At 56.6% G+C, this 13,900-nt stretch overlaps 1 protein-coding gene across 1 annotated transcript in view; it reads left to right on the top strand.

Annotated features, from left to right (window-relative positions):
• The first annotated feature begins 563 nt into the window (after positions 1 to 563).
• LOC134341780 (spidroin-1-like) overlaps positions 564 to 13,900 on the top strand; it is a 61,201-nt gene continuing 47,864 nt past the window's right edge. The window contains exon 1 of the mRNA XM_063039702.1: positions 564 to 621. Coding sequence (XP_062895772.1) covers positions 564 to 621 — 58 coding nt within the window. The remainder of the gene's footprint in view (positions 622 to 13,900) is intronic.

Here is a 13,900-nt window from a genome sequence, read left to right as displayed (position 1 = left end):
CCTGTTTTGGGCTTCGTTGCTACGGGAACAGGAGTTGGCCTGTTTCCCCGTTGCCACGGAAACAGGAGTTGGCCTGTTTTGGGCTTCATTGCTACGGGAACAGGAGTTAGCCTGTTTCGGGCCCCGTTGCCACGGGAACGGAAGTTGGCCTGTTTTGGGCCTTGTTGCCACGGGAACAGGAGTTGGCCTGTTTCCCCGTTGCCACGGGAACAGGAGTGGCCTGTTTTGGGCCTTGTTGCCATGGGAACAGGAGTTGGCCTGTTTCCCCGTTGCCACGAGAACAGGAGTTGGCCTGTTTTGGGCTTCATTGCTACGGGAACAGGAGTTAGCCTGTTTCGGGCCCCGTTGCCACGGGAACGGAAGTTGGCCTGTTCTGGGCTTCGTTACTACGGGAACAGGAGTTGGCCTCTTTCGGGCCCCGTTGCCACGGGAACGGGGGGGTGGGTTGGCCTGTTTCGGGCCCCGGGCAGTCGGAGGGAGGAGGAGACACCCACCCTTTCACCTTGGACGCCTTCTTGCCCGTCTGGCGGAGGTCCTCGGGGGGCGGAGGCTCCCGCGACTCCATGAGGTGCTGCTCTGTCTCCTGGGCCGCTGAGCCGGCCGTCGTCTTCAGCGTCTTCCGCAGGTTCAGCACCTGGGGAGGAGGACGAAGAGTGGGGCAGGTGAGACGGGCTCGGAGGAGGAGCTCTTTCTGAACGTCCCCGGGGCTCCCCTGTTTCTGCCCTGGGCCGGCTTCCGGCGGGGGGGGGGGGGAATCTCCCAGGATACGGGGTTGGGGACCGCGGGTGTCCAAACCGTATCGCGGGCGATTGTGGGCCCACCCCGCAACCCACCGTCTCTGAGGAAGGATGCACTGGCGTTGGAGAGGGTCACGAGAACGATCCCGGCAATGAAAGGGTTAACGTATGAGAACCTGGACTCGCTAGAGTTTAGGAGAATCAGGGAGGGATCTCATTGCAACCTATCGAATATTGAAAGGTAAAGACAGAGTGGATGTGGAGAGGATGTTTCCTATTGTGGGGGAGTCTAGGACCAGAGGACACAGATAGAGTGGATGTGGAGAGGATGTTTCCTGTAGTGGGGAGTCTAGGACGAGAGGACACAGATCGAGTGGATATGGAGAGGATGTTTCCTGTAGTGGGGGAGTCTAGGACCAGAAGACACAGATAGAGTGGATGTGGAGAGGATGTTTCCTGTAGTGGGGGGAGTCTCGGACCAGAGGGCACAGATAGTGTGGATGTGGAGATGATGTTTCCTGCAGTGGGGGAGTCTAGGACCAGAGGACACAGATAGAGTGGATGTGGAGAGGATGTTTCCTGTATTGGGGGAGTCTCGGACCAGAGGACACAGATAGAGTGGATGTGGAGAGGATGTTTCCTATAGTGGGGGAGTCTAGGACCAGAGGACACAGATAGAGTGGATGTGGAGAGGATGTTTCCTGTAGTGGAGGAGTCTACGACCAGAGGACACAGATAGAGTGGATGTGGAGAGGATGTTTCCTATTGTGGGGGAGTCTAGGACCAGAGCACACAGATAGAGTGGATGTGGAGAGGATGTTTCCTGTAGTGGGGGAGTCTAGGACCAGAGGACACAGATAGAGTGGATGTGGAGAGGATGTTTCCTGTAGTTGGGGTGTCTAGGACCAGAGGACACAGATAGAGTGGATGTGGAGAGGATGTTTCCTATTGTGGGGGAGTCTAGGACCAGAGGACACAGATAGAGTGGATGTGGAGAGGGTGTTTCCTATAGTGGGGGAGTCTAGGACCAGAGGACACAGATAGAGTGGATGTGGAGAGGATGTTTCCTGTAGTGGGGGAGTCTAGGACCAGAGGGCACAGATAGTGTGGATGTGGAGAGGATGTTTCCTGTAATGGGGGGAGTCTCGGACCAGAGGGCACAGATAGTGTGGATGTGGAGAGGATGTTTCCTGTAGTGGGGGAGTCTAGGACCAGAGGACACAGATAGAGTGGATGTGGAGAGGATGTTTCCTGTAGTTGGGGTGTCTAGGACCAGAGGACACAGATAGAGGGGTTGTGGAGAGGATGTTTCCTGAAGTGGGGGGAGTCTAGGACCAGAGGACACAGATAGATTGGATGTGGAGAGGATGTTTCCTATTGTGGGGGAGTCTAGGACCAGAGGACACAGATAGAGTGGATGTGGAGAGGATGTTTCCTGTAGTGGGGGTGTCTAGGACCAGAGGACACAGATAGAGTGGATGTGGAGAGGATGTTTCCTGTAGCGGGGGATGCTAGGACCAGAGGACACAGATAGAGTGGATGTGGAGAGGATGTTTCCTGCAGTGGGGGAGTCTAGGACCAGAGGACACAGATAGAGTGGATGCGGAGAGGGTGTTTCCTATAGTGGGGGAGTCCAGGACCAGAGGACACAGATAGAGTGGATGTGGAGAGGATGTTTCCTGTAGTGGGTGAGTATCGGACCAGAGGACACAGATAGAGTGGATGCGGAGAGGATGTTTCCTGTAGTGGGGGGAGTCTAGGACTAGAGGGCACAGATAGAGTGGATGTGGAGAGGGTGTTTCCTATAGTGGGGGGAGTCTAGGACTAGAGGGCACAGATAGAGTGGATGTGGAGAGGGTGTTTCCTATAGTGGGGGGAGTCTCGGACCAGAGGGCACAGATAGAGTGGATGTGGAGAGGGTGTTTCCTATAGTGGGGGGAGTCTCGGACCAGAGGGCACAGATAGTGTGGATGTGGAGAGGATGTTTCCTGTAGTGGGGGGAGTCTAGGACCAGAGGACACCGATAGAGTGGATGTGGAGAGGATGTTTCCTGCAGTTGGGGGGAATCCAGGACCAGAGGACACAGATAGAGTGGATGCGGAGAGGATGTTTCCTGCAGTGGGGGAGTCTAGGACCGGAGGGCACAGGTAGAGTGGATGTGGAGAGGATGTTTCCTGTAGTGGGGGAGTCTCGGACCAGAGGACACAGATACAGTAGATGTGGAGAGGATGTTTCCTGTAGTGGGGGAGTCTAGGACCAGAGGACACAGATAGAGTAGATGTGGAGAGGATGTTTCCTGTAGTGGGGGAGTCTAGGACCAGAGAACACAGATAGAGTGGATGTGGAGAGGATATTTCCTGTAGTGGGGAGTCTCGGACCAGAGGGCACAGATAGTGTGGGTGTGGAGAGGATGTTTCCTATAGTGGGGGAGTCTAGGACCAGAGAACACAGAGAGAGTGGATGTGGGTAGGACATTTCCCTATAGTGGGGGAGTCTAGGACCAGAGGACACAGATAGAGTGGATTTGGAGAGGATGTTTCCTGTAGTGGGGGGAGTCCAGGACCAGAGGACACAGATAGAGTGGATGTGGAGAGGTTTTTTCCTGCAGTGGGGGAGTCTAGGACCAGAGGACACAGATAGAGTGGATGTGGAGAGGATGTTTACTATAGTGGGGGAGTCCAGGACCAGAGGACACAGATAGAGTGGATGTGGAGAGGATGTTTCCTGTAGTTGGGGTGTCTAGGACCAGAGGACACAGATAGAGTGGATGTGGAGAGGATGTTTTCTATAGTGGGGGAGTCTCGGACCAGAGGACACAGATAGAGTGGATGTGGAGAGGATGTTTCCTATAGTGGGGGAGTCTGGGACCAGAGGACACAGATAGAGTGGATGTGGAGAGGATGTTTCCTGTAGTGGGGGAGTCTAGGACTAGAGGGCAGAGATAGAGTGGATGTGGAGAGGGTGTTTCCTACAGTGGGGGGAGTCTCGGACCAGAGGGCACAGATAGTGTGGATGTGGAGAGGATGTTTCCTGCAGTGGGGGAGTCTAGGACCAGAGGACACAGATAGAGTGGATGCGGAGAGGATGTTTCCTGCAGTGGGGGAGTCTAGGACCAGAGGACACAGATAGAGTGGATGTGGAGAGGATGTTTCCTGTAGTGGGGGAGTCTCGGACCAGAGGACACAGATAGAGTAGATGTGGAGAGGATGTTTCTTGTAGTGGGGGAGTCTAGGACCAGAGGACACAGATAGAGTAGATGTGGAGAGGATGTTTCCTGTAGTGGGGGAGTCTAGGACCAGAGAACACAGATAGAGTGGATGTGGAGAGGATGTTTCCTATAGTGGGGAGTCTAGGACCAGAGGGCACAGATAGTGTGGGTGTGGAGAGGATGTTTCCTGTAGTGGGGGAGTCTAGGACCAGAGAACACAGATAGAGTGGATGTGGAGAGGATGTTTCCTGCAGTGGGGGAGTCTAGGACCAGAGGACACAGATAGAGTGGATGTGGAGAGGATGTTTCCTGTAGTGGGGGAGTCTAGGACCAGAGAACACAGATAGAGTGGATGTGGGTAGGACATTTCCCTATAGTGGGGGAGTCTAGGACCAGAGGACACAGATAGAGTGGATTTGGAGAGGATGTTTCCTGTAGTGGGGGGAGTCTAGGACCAGAGGACACAGATAGAGTGGATGTGGAGAGGATGTTTCCTGTAGTGGGGGGAGTCCAGGACCAGAGGACACAGATAGAGTGGATGTGGAGAGGTTTTTTCCTGCAGTGGGGGAGTCTAGGACCAGAGGACACAGATAGAGTGGATGTGGAGAGGATGTTTACTATAGTGGGGGAGTCCAGGACCAGAGGACACAGATAGAGTGGATGTGGAGAGGATGTTTCCTGTAGTTGGGGTGTCTAGGACCAGAGGACACAGATAGAGTGGATGTGGAGAGGATGTTTTCTATAGTGGGGGAGTCTCGGACCAGAGGACACAGATAGAGTGGATGTGGAGAGGATGTTTCCTATAGTGGGGGAGTCTGGGACCAGAGGACACAGATAGAGTGGATGTGGAGAGGATGTTTCCTATAGTGGGGGAGTCTGGGGACCAGAGGACACAGATAGAGTGGATGTGGAGAGGATGTTTCCTGTAGTGGGGGAGTCTAGGACTAGAGGGCAGAGATAGAGTGGATGTGGAGAGGGTGTTTCCTATAGTGGGGGGAGTCTCGGACCAGAGGGCACAGATAGTGTGGATGTGGAGAGGATGTTTCCTGCAGTGGGGGAGTCTAGGACCAGAGGACACAGATAGAGTGGATGCGGAGAGGATGTTTCCTGCAGTGGGGGAGTCTCGGACCAGAGGACACAGATAGAGTAGATGTGGAGAGGATGTTTCCTGTAGTGGGGGAGTCTAGGACCAGAGGACACAGATAGAGTAGATGTGGAGAGGATGTTTCCTGTAGTGGGGGAGTCTAGGACCAGAGAACACAGATAGAGTGGATGTGGAGAGGATGTTTCCTGTAGTGGGGAGTCTAGGACCAGAGGGCACAGATAGTGTGGGTGTGGAGAGGATGTTTCCTGTAGTGGGGGAGTCTAGGACCAGAGAACACAGATAGAGTGGATGTGGAGAGGATGTTTCCTGCAGTGGGGGAGTCTAGGACCAGAGGACACAGATAGAGTGGATGTGGAGAGGATGTTTCCTGTAGTGGGGGAGTCTAGGACCAGAGAACACAGATAGAGTGGATGTGGGTAGGACATTTCCCTATAGTGGGGGAGTCTAGGACCAGAGAACACAGATAGAGTGGATTTGGAGAGGATGTTTCCTGTAGTGGGGGGAGTCTAGGACCAGAGGACACAGATAGAGTGGATGTGGAGAGGATGTTTCCTGTAGTGGGGGAGTCTCGGACCAGAGGACACAGATAGAGTGGATGTTTAGAGGGATACGGTGGTCCGTCTGTGGACAGGGACACGGACAGGAGAGGTTTAGAGGGATACGGTGGTCCGTCTGTGGACAGGGATGCGGACAGAGAAGGTTTAGAGGGATACGGTGGTCCGTCTGTGGACAGGGACACGGACAGAGAAGGTTTAGAGGCAAACGGTGGTCCGTCTGTGGACAGGGACACGGATAGTAGAGGTTTAGAGGGATACGGTGGTCCGTCTGTGGGCAGGAACATGGACAGGGAAGGTTTAGAGGGATACGGTGGTCCCTCTGTGGACAGGGACACGGATAGGAGAGGTTTAGAGGGATACGGTGGTCCGTCTGTGGATAGGGACACGGACAGGAAAGTGTCAGAGGGATACGGTGGTCCGTCTGTGGAGAGGAACACGGACAGGGTAGGTTTAGAGGGATACGGTGGTCCGTCTGTGGACAGGAACACGGACAGGAGAGGTTTAGAGGGATACGGTGGTCCGTCTGTGGACAGGGACACGGACAGGAGAGGTTTAGATGGATACGGTGGTCCGTCTGTGGACAGGGACGCGGACAGAGAAGGTTTAGAGGGATACGGTGGTCCGTCTGTGGACAGGGACACGGACAGAGAAGGTTTAGAGGCAAACGGTGGTCCGTCTGTGGACAGGGACGCGGATAGTAGAGGTTTAGAGGGATACGGTGGTCCGTCTGTGGGCAGGAACATGGACAGGAGAGGTTTAGAGGGATACGGTGGTCCGTCTGTGGACAGGGACACGGACAGGAGAGGTTTAGAGGGATACGGTGGTCTGTCTGTGGACAGGGACACGGATAGGAGAGGTTTAGAGGGATACGGTGGTCCGTCTGTGGACAGGGACACGGACAGGAGAGGTTTAGAGGGATACGGTGGTCCGTCTGTGGACAGGGACACGGACAGGAGAGGTTTAGAGGGATACGGTGGTCCCTCTGTGGACAGGGACACGGATAGGAGAGGTTTAGAGGGATACGGTGGTCCGTCTGTGGATAGGGACACGGACAGGAAAGTGTTAGAGGGATACGGTGGTCCGTCTGTGGAGAGGAACACGGACAGGGTAGGTTTAGAGGGATACGGTGGTCCGTCTGTGGACAGGGACACGGACAGGAGAGGTTTAGAGGGATACGGTGGTCCGTCTGTGAAGAGGGACACGGATAGGAGAGGTTTAGAGGGATACGGTGGTCCGTCTGTGGACAGGGACACGGACAGGAGAGGTTTAGAGGGATACGGTGGTCCGTCTGTGGACAGGGACGCGGACAGAGAAGGTTTAGAGGGATACGGGGGTCCGTCTGTGGACAGGGACACGGACAGGAGAGGTTTAGAGGGATACGGTGGTCCGTCTGTGGACAGGGACGCGGTCAGAGAAGGTTTAGAGGGATACGGTGGTCCGTCTGTGGACAGGAACACGGACAGGGAAGGTTTGGAGGGATACGGTGGTCCGTCTGTGGACAGGGACACGGATAGGAGAGGTTTAGAGGGATACGGTGGTCCGTCTGTGGACAGGGACACGGACAGGAGAGGTTTAGAGGGATACGGTGGACCGTCTGTGGACAGGGACACGGATAGGGAAGGTTTAGAGGGATACGGTGGTCCGTCTGTGGACAGGGACACGGACAGGAGAGGTTTAGAGGGATACGGTGGTACGTCTGTGGAGAGGGACACGGATAGGAGAGGTTTAGATGGATACGGTGGTCCGTCTGTGGACAGGAACCTGGATAGGAGAGGTTTAGATGGATACGGTGGTCCGTCTGTGGACAGGGACACGGATAGGAGAGGTTTAGAGGGTTACGGTGGTCCGTCTGTGGACCGGGACGCGGATAGGGAAGGTTTGGAGGGATACGGTGGTCCATCTGTGGACAGGAACATGGATAGGAGAGGTTTAGATGGATACGGTGGTCCGTCTGTGGACAGGAACATGGATAGGGAAGGTTTGGAGGGATACGGTGGTCCGTCTGTGGACAGTGACGCGGACAGGAGAGGTTTAGAGGGATACGGTGGTCCGTCTGTGGACAGGAACACGGACAGAGAAGGTTTAGAGGGATACGGTGGTCCGTCTGTGGACAGGGACGCGGACAGGAGAGGTTTAGAGGGATACGGTGGTCCGTCAGTGGACAGGGACACGGACAGGAGAGGTTTAGAGGGATACGGTGGTCCGTCTGTGGACAGGGACGCGGACAGGAGAGGTTTAGAGGGATACGGTGGTCCGTCTGTGGACAGGAACACGGACAGAGAAGGTTTAGAGGGATACGGTGGTCCGTCTGTGGACAGGGACACGGATAGGAGAGGTTTAGAGGGATACGGTGGTCCGTCTGTGGACAGGGACGCGGACAGGAGAGGTTTAGAGGGATACGGTGGTCCGTCTGTGGACGGGGACACGGACAGGAGAGGTTTAGAGGGATACGGTGGTCCGTCAGTGGACAGGGACACGGACAGGAGAGGTTTAGAGGGATACGGTGGTCCGTCTGTGGACAGGGACACGGATAGGAGAGGTTTAGAGGGATACGGTGGTCCGTCTGTGGACAGGGACACGGACAGGAGAGGTTTGGAGGGATACGGTGGTCCGTCTGTGGAGAGGAACACGGACAGGAAAGGTTTAGAGGGATACGGTGGTCCGTCTGTGGAGAGGAACACGGACAGGAGAGGTTTAGAGGGATACGGTGGTCCATCTGTGGACAGGGACACGGATAGGAGAGGTTTAGAGGGATACGGTGGTCCGTCTGTGGACAGGGACACGGACAGGAGAGGTTTAGAGGGATACGGTGGTCCGTCTGTGGAGAGGAACACGGACAGGAAAGGTTTAGAGGGATACGGTGGTCCGTCTGTGGACAGGGACACGGATAGGAGAGGTTTAGAGGGATACGGTGGTCCGTCTGTGGACAGGGAAGGTTTAGAGGGATACGGTGGTCCGTCTGTGGACAGGGACGCGGACAGGAGAGGTTTAGAGGGATACGGTGGTCCGTCTGTGGAGAGGAACACGGACAGGAAAGGTTTAGAGGGATACGGTGGTCCGTCTGTGGACAGGGAAGGTTTAGAGGGATACGGTGGTCCGTCTGTGGACAGGGACGCGGACAGGAGAGGTTTAGAGGGATACGGTGGTCCGTCTGTAAACAGGGACACGGACAGGAGAGGTTTAGAGGGATACGGTGGTCCGTCTGTGGACAGGGACGCGGACAGGAGAGGTTTAGAGGGATACGGTGGTCCGTCTGTGGACAGGGACGCGGACAGGAGAGGTTTAGAGGGATACGGTGGTCCGTCTGTGGACAGGGACGTGGACAGGAGAGGTTTAGAGGGATACAGTGGTCCGTCTGTGGAGAGGAACACGGAAAGGAAAGGTTTAGAGGGATACGGGTGGTCCGTCTGTGGACAGGAACACGGATAGGGAAGGTTTAGAGGGATACGGTGGTACGTCTGTGGACAGGGACGCGGACAGGAGAGGTTTAGAGGGATACGGTGGTCCGTCTGTGGACAGGGACACGGACAGGAGAGGTTTAGAGGGATACGGCTGGTCCGTCTGTGGACAGGAACACGGATAGGGAAGGTTTAGAGGGATACGGTGGTCCGTCTGTGGACAGGGACGCGGACAGGAGAGGTTTAGAGGGATACGGTGGTCCGTCTGTGGACAGGGACATGGATAGGGAAGGTTTAGAGGGATACGGTGGTCCGTCTGTGGAGAGGGACGCGGACAGGAGAGGTTTAGGGGGATACGGTGGTCCGTCTGTGGACAGGGACGCGGACAGGAGAGGTTTAGAGGGATACGGTGGTCCGTCTGTGGACAGGGACACGGATAGGACAGGTTTAGAGGGATACGGTGGTCCGTCTGTGGACAGGGACGAAGACAGGAGAGGTTTAGAGGGATACGGTGGTCCGTCTGTGGACAGGGACGCGGACAGGAGAGGTTTAGAGGGATACGGTGGTCCGTCTGTGGACAGGGACACGGATAGGGAAGGTTTAGAGGGATACGGTGGTCTGTCTGTGGACAGGGACATGGATAGGAGAGGTTTAGAGGGATACGGTGGTCCGTCTGTGGACAGGGGACACGGATAGGAGAGGTTTGGAGGGATACAGTGGTCCGTCTGTGGACAGGGACACGGATAGGGAAGGTTTAGAGGGATACGGTGGTCCGTCTGTGGACAGGGACGCGGACAGGAGAGGTTTAGAGGGATACGGTGGTCCGTCTGTGGACAGGGACACGGATAGGAGAGGTTTAGAGGGATACGGTGGTCCGTCTGTGGACAGGGACACGGATAGGGAAGGTTTAGAGGGATACGGTGGTCCGTCTCTGGACAGAGACGCGGACAGGAGAGGTTTAGAGGGATACGGTGGTCCGTCTGTGGACAGAGACACGGACAGGAGAGGTTTAGAGGGATACGGTGGTCCGTCTGTGGACAGGGACGCTGACAGGAGAGGTTTAGGGGGATACGGTGGTCCGTCTGTGGACAGGGACGCGGACAGGAGAGGTTCAGAGGGATACGGTGGTCCGTCTGTGGACAGGGACACGGATAGGGAAGGTTTAGAGGGATACGGTAGTCCATCTGTGGACAGGGACGCGGACAGGAGAGGTTTAGAGGGATACGGTGGTCCGTCTGTGGACAGGGACGCGGATAGGGAAGGTTTAGAGGGATACGGTGGTCCGTCTGTGGACAGGGACATGGACAGGAGAGGTTTAGAGGGATATGGTGGTCCGTTTGTGGACAGGGACACGGACAGGAGAGGTTTAGAGGGATACGGTGGTCCGTCTGTGGACAGGGACACGGAGAGGAGAGGTTTAGAGGGATACGGTGGTCCGTCTGTGGACAGAGACGCGGACAGGAGAGGTTTAGAGGGATACGGTGGTCCGTCTGTGGACAGGGACACGGACAGGAGAGGTTTAGAGGGATACGGTGGTCTGCCTGTGGACAGGGACACGGATAGGAGAGGTTCAGAGGGATACGGTGGTCCGTCTGTGGACAGGGACACGGATAGGGAAGGTTTAGAGGGATACGGTGGTCCGTCTGTGGACAGGGACACGGACAGGAAAGGTTTAGAGGGATACGGTGGTCCGTCTGTGGAGAGGAACATGGACAGTGAAGGTTTAGAGGGATACGGTGGTCCGTCTGTGGACAGGGACGCGGACAGGAGAGGTTTAGAGGGATACGGTGGTCCGTCTGTGGACAGGGACACGGAGAGAAAAGGTTTAGAGGGATACGGTGGTCCGTCTGTGGACAGGGACGCGGACAGGAGAGGTTTAGAGGGATACGGTGGTCCGTCTGTGGACAGGGACGCGGACAGGAGAGGTTTAGAGGGATACGGTGGTACGTCTGTGGACAGGGACACGGACAGGAGAGGTTTAGAGGGATACGGTGTTCCGTCTGTGCACAGGGACGTGGACAGGAGAGGTTTAGAGGGATACGGCGGTCCATCTGTGGACAGGGACGCGGACAGGAGAGGTTTAGAGGGATACGGCGGTCCGTCTGTGGACAGGGACGCGGACAGGAGAGGTTTAGAGGGATACGGCGGTACGTCTGTGGACAGGGACGCGGACAGGAGAGGTTTAGAGGGATACGGCGGTACGTCTGTGGACAGGGACGCGGACAGGAGAGGTTTAGAGGGATACGGCGGTACGTCTGTGGACAGGGACGCGGACAGGAGAGGTTTAGAGGGATACGGCGGTCCGTCTGTGGACAGGGACGCGGACAGGAGAGGTTTAGAGGGATACGGCGGTCCGTCTGTGGACAGGGACGCGGACAGGAGAGGTTTAGAGGGATACGGCGGTCCGTCTGTGGACAGGGACGCGGACAGGAGAGGTTTAGAGGGATACGGCGGTCCGTCTGTGGACAGGGACGCGGACAGGAGAGGTTTAGAGGGATACGGCGGTCCGTCTGTGGACAGGGACGCGGACAGGAGAGGTTTAGAGGGATACGGCGGTCCGTCTGTGGACAGGGACGCGGACAGGAGAGGTTTAGAGGGATACGGCGGTACGTCTGTGGACAGGGACGCGGACAGGAGAGGTTGAGAGGGATACGGCGGTACGTCTGTGGACAGGGACGCGGACAGGAGAGGTTTAGAGGGATACGGCGGTACGTCTGTGGACAGGGACGCGGACAGGAGAGGTTTAGAGGGATACGGCGGTCCGTCTGTGGACAGGGACGCGGACAGGAGAGGTTTAGAGGGATACGGCGGTCCGTCTGTGGACAGGGACGCGGACAGGAGAGGTTTAGAGGGATACGGCGGTCCGTCTGTGGACAGGGACGCGGACAGGAGAGTTTTAGAGGGATACGGCGGTCCGTCTGTGGACAGGGACGCGGACAGCAGAGGTTTAGAGGGATACGGCGGTCCGTCTGTGGACAGGGACGCGGACAGGAGAGGTTTAGAGGGATACGGCGGTCCGTCTGTGGACAGGGACGCGGACAGGAGAGGTTTAGAGGGATACGGCGGTCCGTCTGTGGACAGGGACGCGGACAGGAGAGGTTTAGAGGGATACGGCGGTCCGTCTGTGGACAGGGACGCGGACAGGAGAGGTTTAGAGGGATACGGCGGTCCGTCTGTGGACAGGGACACGGACAGGAGAGGTTTAGAGGGATACGGTGGTCCGTCTGTGGACAGGGATACGGATAGGGAAGGTTTAGAGGGATACGGTGGTCCGTCTGTGGACAGGGACACGGATAGGGAAGGTTTAGAGGGATACGGTGGTCCGTCTGTGGACAGGGACATGGATAGGGAAGGTTTAGAGGGATACGGGTGGTCCGTTTGTGGAAGGAGCTGCCGGGGGAAGTGGGCGAGGCGGGGAAATTAACGACACTCGGACAGGGACAGGGGCAGGGAAGGTTTAGAGGGATACGGTGGTCCGTCTGTGGACAGGAACATGGATAGGGAAGGTTTAGAGGGATACGGGTGGTCTGTCCGTGGACAGGGACGTGGACAGGAGAGGTTTCGAGGGATACGGTGGTCCGTCTGTGGACAGGGACACGGATAGGAGAGGTTTAGAGGGATATGGTGGTCCGTCTGTGGACAGGGACACGGACAGGAGAGGTTTAGAGGGATACGGTGGTCCGTCTGTGGACAGGGACACGGACAGGAGAGGTTTAGAGGGATATGGTGGTCCGTCTGTGGACAGGGACACGGATAGGAGAGGTTTAGAGGGATACGGTGGTCCGTCTGTGGACAGGGACACGGACAGGAGAGGTTTAGAGGGATACGGTGGTCCGTCTGTGGACAGGGACGCGGAGAGTAGAGGTTTAGAGGGATACGGTGGTCCGTCTGTGGACAGGAACACGGATAGGAGAGGTTCAGATGGATACGGTGGTCTGTCTGTGGACAGGGACACGGATAGGAGAGGTTCAGAGGGATACGGTGGTCCGTCTGTGGAGAGGGACACGGATAGGAGAGGTTTAGAGGGATACGGTGGTCCGTCTGTGGACAGGAGAGGTTTAGAGGGATACGGTGGTCCGTCTGTGCACAGGGACACGGATAGGGAAGGTTTAGAGGGATACGGTGGTCCGTCTGTGGACAGGGACACGGACAGGAGAGGTTTAGAGGGATACGGTGGTCCGTCTGTGGACAGTGACGCGGACAGAGAAGGTTTAGAGGGATACGGTGGTCCGTCTGTGGACAGGGACACGGACAGGAGAGGTTTAGAGGGATACGGTGGTCCGTCTGTGGACAGGGACATGGATAGGGAAGGTTTAGAGGGATACGGTGGCCCGTCTGTGGATAGGGACGGGGACAGGAGAGGTTTAGAGGGATACGGTGGTCCGTCTGTGGACAGGGACGCGGACAGGAGAGGTTTAGAGGGATACGGTGGTCCGTCTGTGGACAGGGACACGGACAGGGGAGATTTAGAGGGATACGGTGGTCCGTCTGTGGACAGGGACTCGGATAGGAGAGGTTTAGAGGGATACGGTGGTCCGTCTGTGGACAGGGACACGGACAGGGGAGATTTAGAGGGATACGGTGGTCCGTCTGTGGACAGGGACGCGGACCGGAGAGGTTCAGAGGGATACGGCGGTCCGTCTGTGGACAGGGACACGGACAGGAGAGGTTTAGAGGGATACGGTTGTCCGTCTGTGGACAGGGACACGGATAGGAGAGGTTTAGAGGGATACGGTGGTCCGTCTGTGGACAGGAACACGGATAGGAGAGGTTTAGAGGGATACGGGTGGTCCGTCTGTGGACAGGGATGCGGACAGGAGAGGTTTAGAGGGATACGGTGGTCCGTCTGTGGACAGGGATGCGGACAGGAGAGGTTTAGAGGGATACGGTGGTCC

This window comes from Mobula hypostoma, unplaced genomic scaffold (genome assembly GCF_963921235.1).
Source record: "Mobula hypostoma unplaced genomic scaffold, sMobHyp1.1 scaffold_123, whole genome shotgun sequence".
Lineage (NCBI taxonomy): Eukaryota > Metazoa > Chordata > Chondrichthyes > Myliobatiformes > Myliobatidae > Mobula > Mobula hypostoma.
The sequence above is the reverse complement of the archived record's forward strand: the minus strand, read 5'-3'. Positions and strand labels throughout refer to the sequence as shown.